This window comes from Leuresthes tenuis, unplaced genomic scaffold, assembly GCF_036924035.1.
Source record: "Leuresthes tenuis unplaced genomic scaffold, fLeuTen1.0.hap1 SCAF_6, whole genome shotgun sequence".
NCBI classification, from domain to species: Eukaryota; Metazoa; Chordata; class Actinopteri; order Atheriniformes; family Atherinopsidae; genus Leuresthes; species Leuresthes tenuis.
The window spans coordinates 17,551,827-17,570,270 of NW_027325360.1; the positions used below are offsets into that span (position 1 = coordinate 17,551,827).

At 40.9% G+C, this 18,444-nt stretch overlaps 2 protein-coding genes across 3 annotated transcripts; both read right to left on the reverse strand.

The window, feature by feature from the left end:
- Window positions 1-22: 22 nt before the first annotated feature.
- atp6v0a2b (ATPase H+ transporting V0 subunit a2b) lies at window positions 23-11,920 on the reverse strand. Of its 2 annotated transcripts, none has more exons than XM_072387944.1 (20): window positions 11,363-11,920; window positions 10,628-10,706; window positions 10,097-10,194; window positions 9,886-10,023; window positions 9,678-9,775; window positions 9,325-9,451; window positions 7,964-8,046; window positions 7,763-7,856; window positions 7,079-7,291; window positions 6,546-6,696; window positions 6,034-6,173; window positions 5,782-5,939; window positions 4,626-4,716; window positions 4,048-4,166; window positions 3,711-3,921; window positions 3,479-3,598; window positions 2,978-3,094; window positions 2,772-2,889; window positions 1,632-1,803; window positions 23-1,542 (listed from the first exon to the last, which is right to left on the reverse strand). In XM_072387944.1, exons 1-20 carry the CDS (start codon window positions 11,477-11,479, stop codon window positions 1,440-1,442), a joined length of 2,547 nt encoding a protein of 848 aa, XP_072244045.1. In that variant the 5' UTR covers window positions 11,480-11,920; the 3' UTR covers window positions 23-1,439. The 2 variants fall into 2 exon arrangements, with proteins under 2 accessions (XP_072244045.1, XP_072244044.1); XM_072387943.1 differs by having other exon boundaries at window positions 2,975-3,094.
- Window positions 11,921-13,398: 1,478 nt separating this feature from the next.
- Window positions 13,399-18,347, reverse strand: tctn2 (tectonic family member 2). The gene is made up of 18 exons (XM_072387945.1): window positions 18,144-18,347; window positions 17,871-17,984; window positions 17,588-17,658; window positions 17,234-17,435; window positions 17,019-17,119; window positions 16,714-16,913; window positions 16,493-16,613; window positions 16,224-16,377; window positions 16,033-16,116; window positions 15,815-15,937; window positions 15,634-15,708; window positions 15,439-15,528; window positions 14,987-15,104; window positions 14,804-14,901; window positions 14,546-14,693; window positions 14,286-14,420; window positions 14,071-14,159; window positions 13,399-13,839 (listed from the first exon to the last, which is right to left on the reverse strand). The coding sequence occupies exons 1-18, from the start codon at window positions 18,241-18,243 to the stop codon at window positions 13,718-13,720; spliced, it is 2,145 nt and encodes a 714-aa protein (XP_072244046.1). The 5' UTR covers window positions 18,244-18,347; the 3' UTR covers window positions 13,399-13,717.
- Window positions 18,348-18,444: the final 97 nt, after the last annotated feature.

Below are 18,444 nucleotides of genomic sequence, written 5' to 3' on the forward strand. Positions count from 1 at the left end.
TATTGACATTGAGAATAAATGATTGAGGAGTTACAGCATGGAGTGACAGTTACTGAAAAACATTCTTTTAATTAAATGAAGGGAAAAATTAGGGCTGGATTAGAAGAATTGACCATAACCATTAAAATAACCATTTAGTTTTATCTAACTAATAATCAAGAATCATAAATTGCGTTAATTAAACAGTAGCCCCTTTCACACAGCCTTTTAAGCTCGCCCTGTTATGTCTTAGCTGTGTCTAACCCTTCAGTTTTTAGGGTAAAGGCACAGAACACGCCGCACCACACACGGGTGGAGACCAAACATGAGCAGCAAAAGCTGCTGTATGAAAAGGGCCCCAGAATGCCATCGTTATCATCAAAAATGTGTGGCAGTATTTTTCTGTAACAAACTGTGCCAGTGTAAAAGTGCAGACAATCAATAATGAGACAGTCCGATTCCCTTTGCAAAAAGAAATCCCAATACCAATTCCACACAGAACAAATTCATCTAAAAAGGAGCATCGACTCGCATCTGACAGTCATCGCCCATTAAGATTTAATACAACCAGGCCGCTGCCCTGAATATGGTTGTAGGATCTTACAAACCAAAGGGCTCAGACCAGCAGAGATGAGTCACCAAATGAATGTATTAAGGTTTCCCATACAAGGAATTTTAGACACCATAGCAAATGGAGGGTGGAAAGGCAACACTGTGAATGCACAAGTGTTAAAAACACACCCCGATAACATTCGTCTGTAATTCTGACACATCATTTCATAATAAATTAAAAAAATAATTCTGTAAAAGTATATACATCTTAATCACACACCTGCCCAGGCGCTATTCAAGGCCAAAATGTCAAAAATCCTTTGCCGTGTCTCAGTACCATCAACGAGAGACACCGTGAAGCTTGAGGAATGATACAACGTGCCCTCATGTGGTTGGACTTCTGAAAAGCTCTGAGCAGGAACTCCTTCCCTGCACGATGGCTCTCGGTACTCTGTGTTTTTTTTTTTTTTTTTAAAACCAGATCTGACTAAACAGAAGCTCAGCGAAAACATTAAAAAAGTCACAGCAATAATAGAAACATTTACGGTGAAATAAATGCTACAGAAGATAAACGAACTGACGGAAAACAAAAATGAATAACCGCAAGTCGTCCATTTCTTTGCCAATATTACCCTAACATACACTGCGGTAGCCTCCAAATCTTCTGCAGCGAGGTATGCTGATCCTCGAAGAAAACACCCTTTGTTGCACACATTTGCAATACGAACCAATCTGTCCAGTGTTTGTTTCTTGATATGTTGGCAAGGCAGCGTGGTTCAGGTCAAAGTTTGAGAAACTTACCATTTCATTTCTTCACAGGAAAGAGGGAGAGCAAAATAAATACCAAAACTACCGTGTGACATCTCTGAAATAAGTCTTTATGAGCACAGTATTTTTAGATATTTCCTTCAGAGCAAGCCATCGTGCTCGAAGCTGGAAGGCAGGAGAGAGAAGGAGAAGGGGCAAAACTTGACTCCAGTCCCACTGTAGAACTTGTTTTGAAACTCCACCCTGCGGGAGGAGACAAAAAGCTGTTAAAAATATTAAAATACTGAGACTATTAAAGGCTTATTGACCCTGACAGTTCAACGAGTGCTTACCAGTGCAGCCGGAGGGCATGGAGGAAAGCGGATAGACCTTCCATTACTAGCAGGATGGACACAGTGAGAACAGCAAATAGTCCAAACACTGGAACCAGGAATAAAACCCCGAGAGTGGTGTCCATTCGCAGTCCCACCCTCATCACCATGGTCCACAGCACCTCCGATAGCTCTGTGAAAGCAGAGAGAAGTGCACGTGTGCTGTTAACAGTGGGGATTCAAACCGACACAAACAGGAAGACAACAATATTCAAGCAACCATCGGGCCTGTCATAGATCTGAAATCCTTGGCTTTGGTCTTGACCATGTTGCCCCTTTAGCACAGTGCATTACAGAAAATGTTATATTTACTTTTTAATCGATCAAAGCAACAAATGCAGAGTAACTACACACTCAATCTAATAATGCTTAACATCTGGTATGGACGTGACCAAAAGAAAGGGAAATGTGAGGTGGTACTTTCACAGGAAAACAGATCATGGGTCAGTCCTAGTTCAGACTACAAGATTTTAAGCCCGAGTTTTGAGTCGAGGACAAATGGCTCAGATCTGCAGCTCATTAAGTGGCTATCAACTGTTAGATGTGAACGTTTTAAAAAACAAAACATGATTTTTAGAGACCGAATATCTAGCACATTTAAAATTCTGGAGCAGTGAGAGGAGTTCTGAATGAGCCATCAGCAGGAACTACAGTCGGTAAGAGACTGGTGAGGTGACAAAACAACATGAAAGCCTAGAGCACAGTGAAGAAACTGGTCTACACAGGAAACTAAGCAGAAAAGTAATAAAATATCGATGAGAAAACCCGTGCTTCCAGCATGTAATATCATAACAGATTCGACAGAAACGCCAGGTGAACAAAACAGACCCCAGAAGCTGCTCAAGTTGTGTTTATTATAAGGTCAAAGACGATGTGAGAGACCGGCCATTCATAACAGCTGGAACTTTTTGACAAAGTCAGACAAGTTGGGGGTTTAGTCTGACAGAAGGTCTCGCAGTTTGAGGCGCTTGCAACGGATCAGTTTAATAGTGTAAACATGCTCCACCGTTAAAAGTGAACTACAATAACATCTTGTACTTTGAACTGAACACATAAAGGATTGACTGACTTTTATCTTCCACTGCAAAGCGTCATACTCACGGGCATGTGCCAGGCTCAGAGCCCAAAGCCTCAGGTAGGAAGCTGTGTTGGAGATGCAACCCAGGCAATACTCTATGGTGTGGATGGCCTGATGTAGGAACTCATCTGCAAAGTCAAACTATACCAAAAAACGCACGCGTCAACGTCACAGCCAGAAAACGGTGAAAAAAATAACAAGAAATACTTATGTTTGATTTGCAAACCACCTCTGAGTGGTGCTCTCCACTGCTGGAGAGATCACTGTGACTGCTGCCCTCCTCCATGTCATGAGCCCTGAGCAAGTAGAGCTCCTCTTCGCTGTTGCGCCGCACACGCTCATATCCCTAAGAAAACACAGACACACCAAATGGATTTGCATATTTACAATTAGAGCTGGTAGGTTTTCATTAGGGGGCAGGGCACCCGATTGCAGGTTTACAGAACGCATGCCCTCATGTGGTTTCGTTTTCCATTTGATGACATCAACAGGCCAAAAATGTGCTTCCAAAATGTGTGGAAATGTCCACATTTAGTCAAAAGCATGGCCTCGGTACCGTCTTCCAGACAGACAGGTGTGAATTTTGCTCAGTGTTTTAAAATTATCAGCAGTTTAAGATACTTCCCCAGCTGATTAATTGGTCCATCTCTACTTAGAGCAAGCATTTGGAGACTTTTTTCCCCCCACATCTCAGCACATACACGTGAGCAGACATGTCTTAAACCCTCACCCTGTACATTCCAAGACGTCGGCCCCCATTGTGAAGCCAGTAAAGGTAGAGTGGTTTCCCCAGGAGTAACACCGGTACTGAAAGAACCGCAATGACCACCAGGAATACCTGAAGGCCAGTCTGGAAGAGGAAAAAGCAACATTTAAGTACAGCATGTTCCCTCTCAGTGACTACTGTACCTCAATCAACTTTCCACTGGATCTGTTCTGAGAAAAAGTGTCGAGCTTTTCACCTGTCCTGGGTAGAGGGGAGGCACTCCGTCACCCTGCATGAGGAACATGTTTATGAAGTGGATGAGAATGCTCGGGGCGTGTCTGGAGTCCTTAGCAGAGAACGCCAGCCACTTGTAGACGATCATGAAAACCAGGTAGCCAAATAAACACAACAGGAACAGGAGTTCAGGCAGGAAAACCAGGTAGAGGTTGTACTTCTTCCTAAAATATCTGGGGGTTTTTTGTGACAAAAAAGCAAAACGGACCATTTAAAACAACATAATACAAAAGTGGGTGGTTTTCAAATAAAAACAAATGGAAAAAATAATACAAAGCACAGAGCAAACTAATACTTACATGTGATTGTAGGTGCTGAGGATGACACCAAAGCTCATGTGTATGATGCCCAATATCACTGACATCTTCATCTTATAAGAGTTAAGGAATGTAAGGCGGTTGTATGCCAAGTTCCATATCTTTACAAACAGAGAGGGGGGAAATATTGCTTGTTAACTGCTCATATGAACTCGATAAAGATGCTGCATCAGAGTAAAAAAAGACCCCACAAAGGATGGCAACAACATCATCATCATCATCATCTAAAGACCTTAATTCTTTACACACTTCATTCAATAATTTCAGTCCCAAAAGCTGAGTGTCTTCTTGTAGCTCTTCCACAAATCAGGCAACTAACCAACTTTTTAGAAGAGTCGTGGGCAGGTCCAGTTTACTGGATCAGCACCAGGTTTTACATAAAAATTCACCTTTGTTAGTTTAGAAAAAAAATTATTCTTAAATTATGACGCATTTCCCCACCACAGTGACAAGCACAGATTGAGTATGTGTGTAAGAAAGTGCTATGACACATATACATAAATGATGATTAAATTAAAAAAATTAAATCAATTTTTTAAAAGTTTCAATATTCTACTCACTGGATCAATTCCCAGAGGGTAAGGTCCTTTGAAGACTCCTGTAACATTTGGATCCAGGGTAAGAAAACGATTTCCATGAACAACATCATTCCTATAAAAGGCACAAATAAAGCCATGGACACGCGTGTTACATGTATGGCATTATCCTCCTGAGACCGAGCAACTTATTTTTGAGATACGTGTCAGTCTCTTAGTTAAGCACCATTTATACAATCTAAGTCCCAGTGTTCAGTAAAGAGGGAATCTTGGGCTCTCTCGTGAGTAATCAAGTAATGCTGAAGTGGATATACAACAGAACACTGGACCTTCTTTTAAATATATATATATATATATATATATATATATATATATATACATATATATATATATATATATGGGCCGGGACTCAATTAAAAAAATTAATCTAATTAATTAGAGGCTTAGTAATTAATTAATCGCATATAAATATTTGACCTGAGAACAGTGAGAAGCAATTTTTTTTCACATGGATTTTAGTAAACCATTGAATAATGACTGAATACATAAGTTTAAGCAACAAAACATATGCGTTTATTTTTTTTCAAGGTGGTACTTAACCAACCGTGCTCTTATCAAGGCTTCCATCCATCCGTCCGTTTTGTATCTATTTTTTTTTATGCCTTTTAATGGACGGGACAGATAAAAAGAGACAGAAAGCAGAGAGAGGGGGAATAACACGCAGTAAAAGGCCGTCCGATGCGGGATTCGAACCGGGGCCGAAAGCAGCGAGGACTGTAGCCTCTAATTTCAATTAACATGACTTCCTGTTTTTATACGTCGGGAATCACAAGACTAAATGGTGGAGGAGTTCCAGGTATTGACTGGAAGATGAACGTTGGGAGCAGACCATATCTCTACAAAAACACGAGCGGGAACAAAGCTGTGACAACCGTTGTCCATCATTACAATCTCATGACCCTGTTGGTTCAGTTAAGCGACTGAACCAACAGGGTTTGCTAAAAATGCATTGACTTACACTTCTCCATCAGTACATCATCTATCCAGTTATGAAGAACAATTGCCATAAACACAAAGGCTTGGGGTTCTCAGTTTATATCAACCATACATATATGCTGAGGTTTTTGGCTGGACGTATATTAGGCGTACAGTAAATTCCCTCCTGTCATTAGATACTCACGTCCATACACCTGCTTTGAACATGGCCTTCACACTCCATCCAGATCCAAAGATATTAAGAGACTTTGAGAAACAGTCGTTGTATATCAGACCAGTGTAGATGGAGAAGAGGCCCATCATAAGAATGATATAGCGCCCTTCAAAGAAGGTGTTCCAGATCTGAAAATGACGCAACATACGCACATGCAGTTACACTTCAGCCACACTGCATGAGCTTTACCTGCGTTTAACCTGCTTCAGAGGAGCCACTCACCTCATTCCTGGTGTTTTTGAGTTTCCGGTTGTTCTCGTACAACACCATCCAGAAAGCAAACAGACTCATGATGACGCCGTGACCCAGGTCCCCAAACATCACAGCGAAGAGGAACGGGAAAGTTATGATTGTGAATGGAGCTAAAAGTGAGAGGTGAGACGAGAAAAAAAAAAAAAAAAAAAAGAACAGGCAAGTCAGAGTAAAAACACAACGTTTTCAAAGCTTCCCTTCAGTAGTGCGATGTAACGTCACGGTTATAAAAACACATCTCTGAGTGTAAAGCAAAACAGTGTCGTGCGGGGCTGGAACCCGAATCATCATGTATCACAGCCCCTGTGTGCTCAAGGGACGTTTCAAGCCTGGGAATGCTCCTAGCAGAAGTCAGTGTACTTCAAAACTAGTCAGAAGCACATCAAGGTTCATAAACATCTCTAGTGTTGCCTTGACAGCTGACACAGAAAAAGATCAAATCAAACTAAATTAACTAAATAAAGATGGAGATCGTCACTCACCGGGATTCACCTCCCTGTACATTCCCACTCCATAAGCATTTACAATGTTCTGGAATCCAGAGGTAAATTTGTTGGTCCTTATCAAGGTGGGGGGCGTGTCGGTGGTGGGAATACGATTGACGAACGAGGGAACTGTCGCACCGCTTTTTCTCTGAAATATCAATAGGCAAAGTTATCGTGAGAGGGGGGTTCCAATCAGGTTTAAAACAAGTAGGACACGCACACCAAGAACAAAGATATAATGTTTCACATAAGAGAAGCAGCTGTGGAAAATGTACAAGTTATCCTTTGTTGGAGGACTGTTCTTAACAGTGTTTCTTTAAAAACTCTGGTCTCATTCATACAGAATGAACAATGACCCTTCATTGTTTAAGCCAAACACAATATTTTTTTTTCTGGGTAATATGAAAACAAGACCTCATACAATTTCATGTTTAGGGGAAGCTGAGCTCTTGAAAATACTGCTGTGCTTAGATAAACAGAAACCCCTGCTGTGAGAGTGGAGCTGAAAGCAGAGCAACCGGCTCCCTCACCGATCCTTCCTCCAGGGCTCGTCGCAGTTTGGGAATGTCATCGACGGGACACCACACCTCCGCAATCAGGCACTTATTGGTCACATCAAAACTGCACAAGTTCAGAATATAGTAGATGGCCTTCATTTTCTTGACCTGGACGACCCAGGTGTAGACCGACTCCGAAGCCTTGATCAGGACCTGTCTCAGGTAGTCCTCCGTTCTCAGAAGCACCTGGACACAAGAGCGAGTTTACAGAAGCTGGCATACCAGAAGGAAAAATAATACAACAACATGTCGTAGACAAAAGGCAACCGTTGAAGGTTGATGTGTATGAATTAGAGAAGACTGTGGAAAAAAGAAGGAGGATTAAACGGGTGAGAAAGAAAAAACAAACTCAGTCACATTCAGCTGAGGTCTCATGTTGATCATGTGCTACAGGGGCGAGCCCATCCTCATTTCTCATTCACAGCGTGTCGAAGCTACCAATGATTCACAGTGTTTGTATCAGCAGCCACAGGAACAACCGAGTTGATCTTTTAGAAAATACATCAGCCATTTCATTTTGCTCTTTGACTATAACAGAACAGGCCGAAAGGAGATGATAAGCACTCATCGGTCAATGATCAGACACTCGTATAACTGAATTATACTTAAACTATTAAACTATACTTTTAAAAACAGGAAAACAAAAGTAAAACATACCGTGTGCAGATCCTGAATACGAGTTCTTAGTCCTTCCACAACATCATTCCTCTCCTCGTTACTACTGGGATACGGATACAAGTGACAGTGGTAGCTATGGAGGGAAAAAATATATCACTCACAAATCACAACTACTGGGACAAGAAAAAAAAAAATACAGAAATCTATGTCGGCCGGTGGTGTATCGTGTGCAATAATTACCAGTCGCAGATCTTCTTCACTTTCTGACCAATCTGCTCTCCCCAGTAAGAGATCAGGAACACCATGCTCTTGACAGGCTCACCCTACAGAAAGAAAACAATGGAAAACGCTGTACATCAGAGGTTCACTGTTCACTAGAAACAAGAAAAAAAAGGAGACTGTACATTCCAGAGAAATTGCCAAAACACTCATTTATTATTTCTCTGCAAAAACCAAGCTGTTCCTTATCCAAATAAAGAAGCTTTTACAACTGAAAACAGAGTTTGATCGGACGTGAAAACACAGACACAATTTTCTTTTTCTTTTTTTTCTTCTTTAAAGCATGACTGTCTGCAACATTTCCCTGATTTTCTAGCAGCAAAAGCATGTCTGACATTCCATTAGTGATCCGATGCGGCCTTACATGCCTGCCCTCGACTCAACCAGAGGAAATCGATAATCTGATTAGTACCGTCTGTCTGGATGGACGAGATCACAGGCATGGTTGACTAAAAAGGACAAGCAGGAGAAAACGTACCTCCCAAAAGACTCATTTTTAAAAAAAATCGTTAGTCTTTTATTTTATGAACATACATTTGGCCAAACGAACAGCTTTTCTTTGACTTTTTTTAAGTGCTCTACAACACGCGACTCTATACTTTGCATCCACAAAAACATTCAACAACGCGTTCCCACTAATATCAAGATAAATCGAAACAGTTTTATCATTGTGTTCCGGTAACTGAACACAAAGAAAAACAATCAAATGTTCAAATCAGAGGGCGATTTGTGGGATTCATTTAGATTTCATTGGTATACTTTTCCTGCGATGGACTGGCGACCTGTCCAGGGTGTACCCCGCCTTTCGCCCGATGACTGCTGGGATAGGCTCCAGCCCACCCGCTACCCGATTAACGGACTGTCGGTATAGAAAATGGATGGATGGTATACTTTTCTTTAAAAGGTAAATTCTGGTTTGCTGTTGCTGTCGTGGACGCTGGTTAATTGTTGCGGTGTGGTGGAGCGATTAAAGGAAATTAATTAGTCATTTCTACAATTTTACACCGTGCCTGCACTTTTCACTCCATGACAGTAGAAATGTTTGCTGTGACAAAGGTCTAAATGTTAACACCTGTGGCAAGATCCAGCAACCTTAAAAAGCATTTCCTGGATGAAGCTGCCAGTGTCTAATCAATGCTGATTGAGAGCAATTCATCCTATCTAAAGAAACCAAGTTTATTATCCAAGTCAAATACTGTGCATTCACACAAATTAAGGAATCTGCAATGAATGCAAATGTGAAAAAAAAGTAACTGAAGTGACATGAAAGGTCGTCAAACTTGAGTGGAAATCGTGGGCAGCGTTAGCGGCGAGTAACCTACTGTGTCAGGATCTTGTAGATACTCCTCGACCTCAGCATAGCTGAGGATAGTGTAGCCTTTGCACACTCTCCAAAGCATCCGCTCAAAAGCCTCAATCTTTGCCCTCTGAATAAGCCCAGAAATAAAACTGAAAGAGAACCAGGAGAACAGACACTGACTTGGGAGCACAAGCTTTTAACTTCAAAACATCCAGAATTAAATAAATTCACAAAAAAATGACCACCTTTAACATCTTGCATGTTGTTTCAATCATCACATTTCAAAATGAAACAAGGTCAATGTCACCCTAAGCCCAGCTTTTACTCTGTGCTCCCTTGAAAAGCCACCTGAGGATGCAGAAAGGCAGAGCTCACCCTAGCTTGGCTCCGAGCCTCTGCATGCTGCTGTAGTCCATCATTGTGTCTTTTTCTAGAAAGGGAAACTCCTCATATTGTACTTGCAGCGGTTCCCTCTAAAAGTAAACACAAGATACAGGAAGCTTAGGAAGAAAACAAGGATCAAATTAAACAGCCGACTCCAGTTTCTACGCTACAAAATAAAAGGTGAGGTTAAATTACACACCTCGGCGGTTCTCTGTACAAAGCTCTGTGTGACGCGCAGCATGTGTGTGTACTCTGTCAGCTCCAGCAGATTCTTCTGTAGCCGCTCCTTGTTCCTGGTCACCTCACCTAATTCCACCTCGAGTCTCTGCAGCTGCTCCTGTAAAGTAACAAGTTTGCATGTGTACCAAAATACAGGACAGCAAAAGTATTAATAATGGCAAGGAACTTACCATGATAGCAATGACATGCTTGGGTGAAGGAGCCACAGGGTTCACATCTCTATCTGGCAGTGAAATATCTGCTTTCTTGATTTCCCTCAGAAGGTATCCTGTTAAAAACAAAAAGCAATGTTTTCTAAGCCACAAAACCAGTGTCTAAATGTATCTTATTTTCCAGAAACCATGACCATCCTTTGCATAACACTGGAATTGAATCTAAGTCTGACAGGGCGTTATTCTCTTCCAAATCTAATAATCCAGGGTTAAGATACCCGAGAGACCGCAGCTCATTCAACCAAATCTACGACCAGCTGACATTTCTCATGACTGTAGGGCCACTGGCTTTCAATTCATCTGTAAGAGAATCTTCAGTGGCTTCGTGTGTTCATGCACTTTTATAGACCCACCACAGCTTTAACTTTGTCCTGCGAGGGAAAAATTATGAATATTTCCTGCCAAAAGTCAACAATGACTGAACAGACATAGTGCACAGATAAAACGGGGAGATTAGATTTACCGCATCAAGGACCAGTTTATCCTTACCAAGGATTCTCTCCATCTCTTCACATTTTTTGATCTCATTCACGTGTTTTCGCTGGAAGGCGTTAACACTGGGATTGAGCTGAAACGGGTGAAAGACAATAAATCAGACAGGCACCGAATGAATAAGTATACCCCTCATCCAATCATTATTGAGACAGTGTGAAAACCACTGATATCCATGTTCTTCACTTTAAGAACAAACTATCGACTGCAGAGTCAGTTAGTACAACTAGAGGTTGTACACAACATTATATAGCTCTGATCCATGAGGTATTCATGTCTTCTGTGTTTTCTCTTATCACCTTTATGCATGTCTCAAATTCACTGCTGTTTGGATCTTAATTTTCTTCAAAGTTGAGGTTACAGTGTTCTAACTACTACATTGTCATTCATTCTACAACTTCTGGACGATCCTGAGTTAGATTGTTACAGAACAAGCTGGATTACAATGTTTGCACGCATGTTTGAAATGTTGGAATTTCCTTGATGTGAAGGTGCACCACTGCTCAATGAGCACAGAAAACACCGTTTTAATCTATTATATATTAAAAAAGAAATCAAATAAAACAAAATTACTTACTACAAACTAAAAAGTCGGACACAAATTGTTAGCACTTTTAGATTTTGTACATCTTTACCAAAGCTACGAGTACTTTCGATTAAGTCAAACACAACAATGACTTGAAGTGGGATATTGCTGTTTAACGTCTCAAATCGATCCACTGGGGGACTTACGTCTCTGAACTCCACCAGTCCCAGTTCTCCAAGTTCACTGATGCAGTCGTATGCTGAGCCAGACTGCAGAAACAACTGGGCCAGACACATCTCTTCACCTCGGAGCAGAGTGCCCATCTTGACAATCAGGTCTGGTATTACTTCACCAACGGGCTAAATAGCAAGCTAACTGGTGCGGTATCTGTGAAGTTTATGTCAACGGTTGCCAGTCAAGTTCTTCCTTGTCCTTTCATGATTTGGCTCAGGGGATAATACAATGCACGACGTACAAAACCTTGGTATTACATAGCTATCGCAGCTGGAGCAGGGACTGTTCCTGTTAGCTAGCTAACTGGTTAGCCGGGTAAGCCGTGATCCTGACTCTTAGATGAACAGTTTCTTCAAAGCGGAATCTGAAAATATAAGGCAAAACAGTTTCACAATCGCAAGCGTAGCTCATCTCAATGAGCTGAGACAAGTCTGCTCATAGTTTAGAAAGTTTTGGACGTATGCTTGCCATCTTTGAACTCTCCACGTCACTTGACTTCGCACTGTTGAATATAACCAACCTCCACGGTGGCTAATGTATATTTAGACCAATGACCTGCGTCCTCTGGAGTCTGCGCAGTGAGAGCTTCCGTGTGTTTAAAGCCCCCTGACGCTGTCTGAAGGAATGCGCACCCTGAGCAGAGCGCATTAAAAACACTGTCAACTTTTTCCATTTTCTTTGTTCGATAGCATAGACGTACACGTTTTCATAACTAAAGCCTGATCAATGTAATCCAACTGTTCTTTAGTACGTTCCAGCCTAATGAAGGTTTTAATATTAAATTCAGTTTGGTTTAAACCACAGAATTTCAGAGATCCTTATTTGAACTTCAATATAACTATTTAAACTATAATTTTGGATAGTGTGGTTTGACTTGTTGAACTAGACTTCATACCATGTTTTATCTATTAAACCGGCATTACTAAAATGATCAAAATAAAGAGAACCAACTTGAACTGAACACCTTTAAGAGAATGACATTTATGCAAGGCTGTTAAAATCAAAACATTGCGATTATTACTTTAATCATCTAAAAAAGTCTTGGTGACCCAAGTGATCAACATGTAAAACACCTACCAGTATATTTGTTTAATAAAAGTATTTTTTATCCTTTAACATATTACCATCTCCCTAAAACAAATACAAAACAAACATAAATAGAAACAACATTTAAAAGGGCACAAATGACCTTCTACAAGTATTTGAACTTTTGGTATTTGTTGCATTAATCTCCTCCTTGGTAACATTTGGAACTTTATTATTTTCTCACTCTGCACCACTTATATTTTCATGTCAGTATTAACATATTAGGGGTGTTCAACTGGGTGGGAAATGTGAGGATCCAGGTTGTGAGAAGTTTTCCACTTTGAGTAGGAAATATGAACATTCAAGAGAAAGTTTCAAACGCGGGGAGACAAGGAGAAACACTTCAGTTCAATATATGGTGATACAGGTACAGTGTGTATTATTACACACCACCAAGTAACACCTGAAGAGTAAATGTGTAAAACAGTGTTTCCCTGCACATGTTGACGGAAGTGTAGATAGTTGTAACTGCTTTAAATTGATTTCGTCCAATGGTTATCTACCATGAGGCCACGACCCTCCGAACAGTCACAAGACAAATCTGAGAAGTCTTAACACGATTAATGAGGTACTACGGCAAGAACAAAAAACAGAGCTCTGCCTCACAAATGTTGGATTTTTTCCCTGACCTTTGGATGGAAAAAAAAAAGAAGAATTTTTGGGTAATTTACTTTTTCAAATTTGAGCTATTCAACTAAATAAGCCTGAGTGAGGGGAAAACACCACTTTGACATCCCATCACAGATGTCTGAATCATGTGAGTCCCACCCGGATACTTTTTTTGTGTAATGAAGTCACATAGGGTGGGAACTGCTGGTTTAACCTTTAGCAGTATGTTGTATTTTATAATAATTTCCTCATTCTTCTTTTTAACGCAGATTCTGTGTTGTTGGAAAGATGATACAAACTTCTGCATGTAGTTGTTGACCTTGTGTGAAAACCTAACCTAGACGGTGCTGGAGTCAGACTGGAGGACAGCAGAAGCAGCCTGCTCACCTTTGAAAAGACTGTTTTAAGTATGTTGACAGAGATTAATAGAAAAAAATAGTTTTATTACACAGTGGTGTACCGATACAAAAACATTAAATGTTAAAAACTATGTAATGATATCCTCTTTCCGATTGAAAACAGTCTAATTACATTTAATGGACAGTTAGGCACATCCTCTTGTAGCCTCTGGCTTCCTCATTATCCATCGGAGTGTCATCCTTTACATCTGTTCTCAGAGTTTTCTCAGAGTTTTAGAGAGCGGCACCGTGCCACACCTGCCTGATTTGCCTCCATGGAGTTCCAAGAATCGAGGCGGTGATAAAGAAGAAAACCAAGATCATGCCCTTAGCCAGCGACTGAGAATATGGCTCACCTGGGAAGGAGAAACGTCAAACAAATCATTATAGTCCTGTCAGTGTCTTTTAAAAAAATTTTTTTTTAAACTGTATTCACTGGTATAAACTGACCCTGACTAGGATAAAGCAGGTATGGAAAAAGCATGGATTAAGCAATGGGAGAAGCCCATTGGGACCATAATACAATCACATTCAATCCTGATTTATCTTAGAGAGAGAGGCTGGGCCTGGATGACAGAAATTCTTACCTGTGTAATATTTGGTGATGGGAAAAGCGAGCTCAGGCCAACACACATCATTCCTGCTACAGTCATATTCTGTAAAGTTGATCTGAAACCTACAAGGCAAAAAACGGAGACAAAACATTACACTCTGTGTTAATATCAGGTAGGTAGCTCAAACATGAATTCTTTCATGGGACTTAGCAACTCTCCAGGGTAGAAGAGTCTCCCTGTCAATGCACCTGGTTTTTGGTGGTCCTATATTGATAGGGATGTCTATAAAGGTGACAGAGGAAGTGATGGGGAACAGCTGAGTCTCCGCACATGAAGAGAAATCCCCTCCTCCACAGTCCAGTGCCCAGGTGGACAGGCTATAACTGAAAACAACAAAAATGGGATTATTTATGCACACTGAATAAAAGTTATTACGACCAACATCTCCCAATGATCCAAGAATAAAACGTGCAGTGTGCATCTATATGAATATGCCTCTGATACACACCTGATTTGCAAATCCTGAATTTCCCTTTGAGGTGAGCCCTCCACCAGGCCGGTGATAAGACTCCAAACATAGATATGCTGGTGCGATGGAATACCACGGCATGCGCCTGCAGAGTCCTCTGAAGTTGTGCTTGAGTTCAGCGTCACAACTAGAATAGATATGTTAAATATGACACTAAATCTGTAAATATAATGAATATAAAGTTACTCTCATTAACAGTACAAAAAGGAACAATTTCAATGCTCCGTTACTACTTACAGCTTATGTTAAGCCAGTCTGTCATAGTGAAAGCATCTGGGTTTCCACTCTTGGCTACATATGTAATCAAAGCTGCTTGTAGATTAGCAACCGTGTCTCTAAAAGAGAAAAACAATACATCTAAATAACAAATACAAATGTACAGAGTATATTTACATGCATGTCAAATTTGAACTCGCCTACCTCAGGAGATTACACTGAGGTAAATTCTGTCGGCTGACAGGTAGCAGGCATCCTGATGTTGAATTCTCCCCAAATAAAACTGCTTTCTTCTCAGCAGTGGAACAGAGTCCATCGTGCACTGGAAGCCAGATTAGGCAAAAGTGAGGACAAACTGTACATGTGCAAGTCAGTGAGGCAAGGCAAATCCATCCATGTAGCACAATTCAACGAGACGATTTCAAGTGATTTACAGAGAACATAAAATGCATTAAAAAAAGCTAAATTTCCTTATGTGAGTGTGAGTTCCACACACTGTTTAAGCTGCATGAAAACTGAAAGCAGCTTCTTTATGTCTAGTTCCAACAAGCAAGGAGCAAGCAAGCCTGCTCTTGTTTACCAAAGATGTCTGGAAGGTTTATAACGTACCAAGATTTCAGAAATGTATTTTGGCCCTGAACCAATCAACATTTTACCTGGTTTCCAAATATTGATCAACGTCTTCTGTATTGAGTCTGAATTATTGTCCAAGACTCCAGCAATAACAGGCCTTCCCACCTGATAGCCTGTCATTTAAAATGCATAAGTTATTCTCTGTAATAGCAAGTGGGAACATTGTACTTTAAACAAAGTGACCTGTCCAAGGACAGTTTTTTTTTTCTTGCTCTTACCCGGGTTACCCGAGTTGGCCTCAGCCATGAAGTCTCCATTAAGAAACACAGCGGAATATCTTGTAGTTAACGCCACTGTTTGGGGAACAGAATAGCAAAATGAGTCAAAACTATATGAAACACGTTTCTTAACTTTAACTGGTAATAAACCAAGTTACTGGAAAGCATCATAGGCACTTACCACTAACATTTGAGATGATGGTCCCAACAGTGCGTGTCAGTGCGATACCTGTGATGCTATTTCCTTTCCAGTAGAATTTGTAATCCAGTGCTAAGGTCACATTTTCGCATATCAGCTTCTCGCCTTCAGTAAAAGATTAACACATTTCAAAATTAGGCTAAATGTCAGTTTAAGTTGCTTTGGTTAGGATACTCTGTGTGTACTTATATACATACTACCTGTAGAGGTAACTGCCTTGCTTTCAGAAATAAACTGACTCAAGTCAGTGGCGACGTCATCGGTTACATCCACCACGACGTCTCCTGAGAGGAAAATAAAAGGTAAAAGCAGGTTTGAAGAGGCCTGCATTAAAAAAGTTTGAGAACATATGAAAGCACCGCTCCAAGTACGGTCAGCAGGTAAAACACACCTCCTTGGCCATTCATCACTCGAGTACCCAAATCTGCTGGTAGTGTCTGTAAGGGAGATCCAGCTGGACAGGAACGGAGCAGAGTTTCGCACTCGACTTTGAAATTTTTCAAAAATGCTACTGGGGTACCATTTACACACTGCCCGAAGACCCTCTGTGGACCAAAAATATACATTACACCTTAGTTGTTACAGCGCTGACAACACATACAAAATATCACATAATAGATCAAGTATTAGAAAGAAAAAAACAACATCTGCAAGACTAACCTGAGGAATACTGAAGTACTGGTTATTTAAGGTTACAATCGGACTTCCTTGAACATAAAGGTTAACTGGCACTGGAGCTGACAATGTGGGCTTTTGAAAGGATGGGCGAGGCCTCGATGCACTAGGCAGGTTAAAACCAAAAGATATGTGATGAAATCATGAAGCAAAACTTAGTGAATAAATGGCTTAATGAAAAAAAAAAACATCAAATCCTTTCTCACATTGTGTTGCCGTGGTAAAAATGACCAAGATAAGGGTTGTTTTCAGGTGGAGAATTGACACATAGAAATGGAAACCAATCTGGGGAGTTTTCAGCAGACTGCACGGAGCACTGATAATCTGGAGCAGGAGAGACCTGTCCACCAAAGGGCCCTGGTAGACAATGGGACTCAAACAGCTTCAAGTCTTCACTGGAGCAGTCCTGTTAAGATAGAAAAAAGTGCATTCATGCAGCAGGTAATACGTCAACTATTCTATTGATAAAACACTTGAAAAGTGACAAATATATATATATAAAAATATATACCTTGTCACAACAGCATCGTGCGTCACATACACTGAATGTTAGGTCACAGGGACAAGAGCCCAGTGGTTGGTACACTTGGTTTGGAATGATTGTTTTATTATCTGAAATGGACAGTGATTTACATATCAAGGAGTGTGATACTCTGAAGTTGCTTACCTCCCTAATTTGGAGGCACATTATGATAGGAAACAAATCTATAATTTAATTTGAATTACCATATCCAGTGCTCTTAGGAAACAGCTGGGCATGTATGGTGGCCTGGATCAGCAGCGATGCCTGGGGTGTACTGCCAACGCAGGCAGACACCTGAAGGGTTTCCAGGACACACAGCCGCTCTGAACAGCAGTCACCAGTTGTGTCATTCTCACCACACAAACGCAGACTCTGATTCAAATTCAGCTGAATCCGAACAGCATTCTAAAGCACAAGATGAAACAAACTGGAGTACGAATCATGGATGGATTGTATTACCTTGGTGAGTTCTCTGGCCCTTTCATCTCACTGCATTATTGTTTTATCATTATCTGAATATAACCATTGGTCAGGATCACCATCAAATTAGCTTTTACCTTTCCCATCGGCTCCCTTGTAAGCACCCACCGTGTCGCCTCGACCACACATGATGGAGGACCAACGCTCCCTGTAAAAGACAACCACAGTCACCAACCATCTAATCTACCCATAATGACGACATACTGCCCGTTCACAACGCAGCCACAGACCCCGTCCTAACTGTTTCTAAACAGCTCATCTGGAAACTAACACATTCACACATTATTCACACATTATGCTTTAATATTCTATTAAAGCATCTGTAAAGTGGGAGGGTCCTTCTTTCTTGGTAGGTTTTACCTGTTGTGTTGGATGGAGAAACCGTCCGAAGCTTCAGAGAGACGTCTGAGGTGTTCCCGAGCAGAAATGCGGTGACAGCAGGTCCAGTTGTAGTGAGAAAAGACGGCTGGAAAACTATTGAACAAAATATTACCATTTCTGCTGACAACAACTCATGATAATAACATAGAATAAATGGAAATGTAACGCCTGTAACATGGAAAAAATTACTAGCAGCACGCACATCTTAGACTCAATAATAAGAGGCGCTGAAGTTACAAACAAAGCTCTTACCGACAGTGTTCTGAGTATGAGCCAAAGAAACGAAGAGCAATACATATGTGACCTGGCGCGAAACTGACCCAGAAAATGAAGTTTCAACCACAGTAGCCATTTGGTGATTAAAGAGTCGACATATCTGCAAACTGGTTGTGATGTCCTAGCAACGCAGATATCAACAAATCACCGCCGAGAAAGATTCTTGCTCTGAGGAGAAACGAGACGCAAAACGTTATTGAAACCAACAGCAGCGACCTCTTCTGGTCTGGAGTGATAGATTCACCGGTATTTTGAGCATGAGGATCCCTGGCAGTAG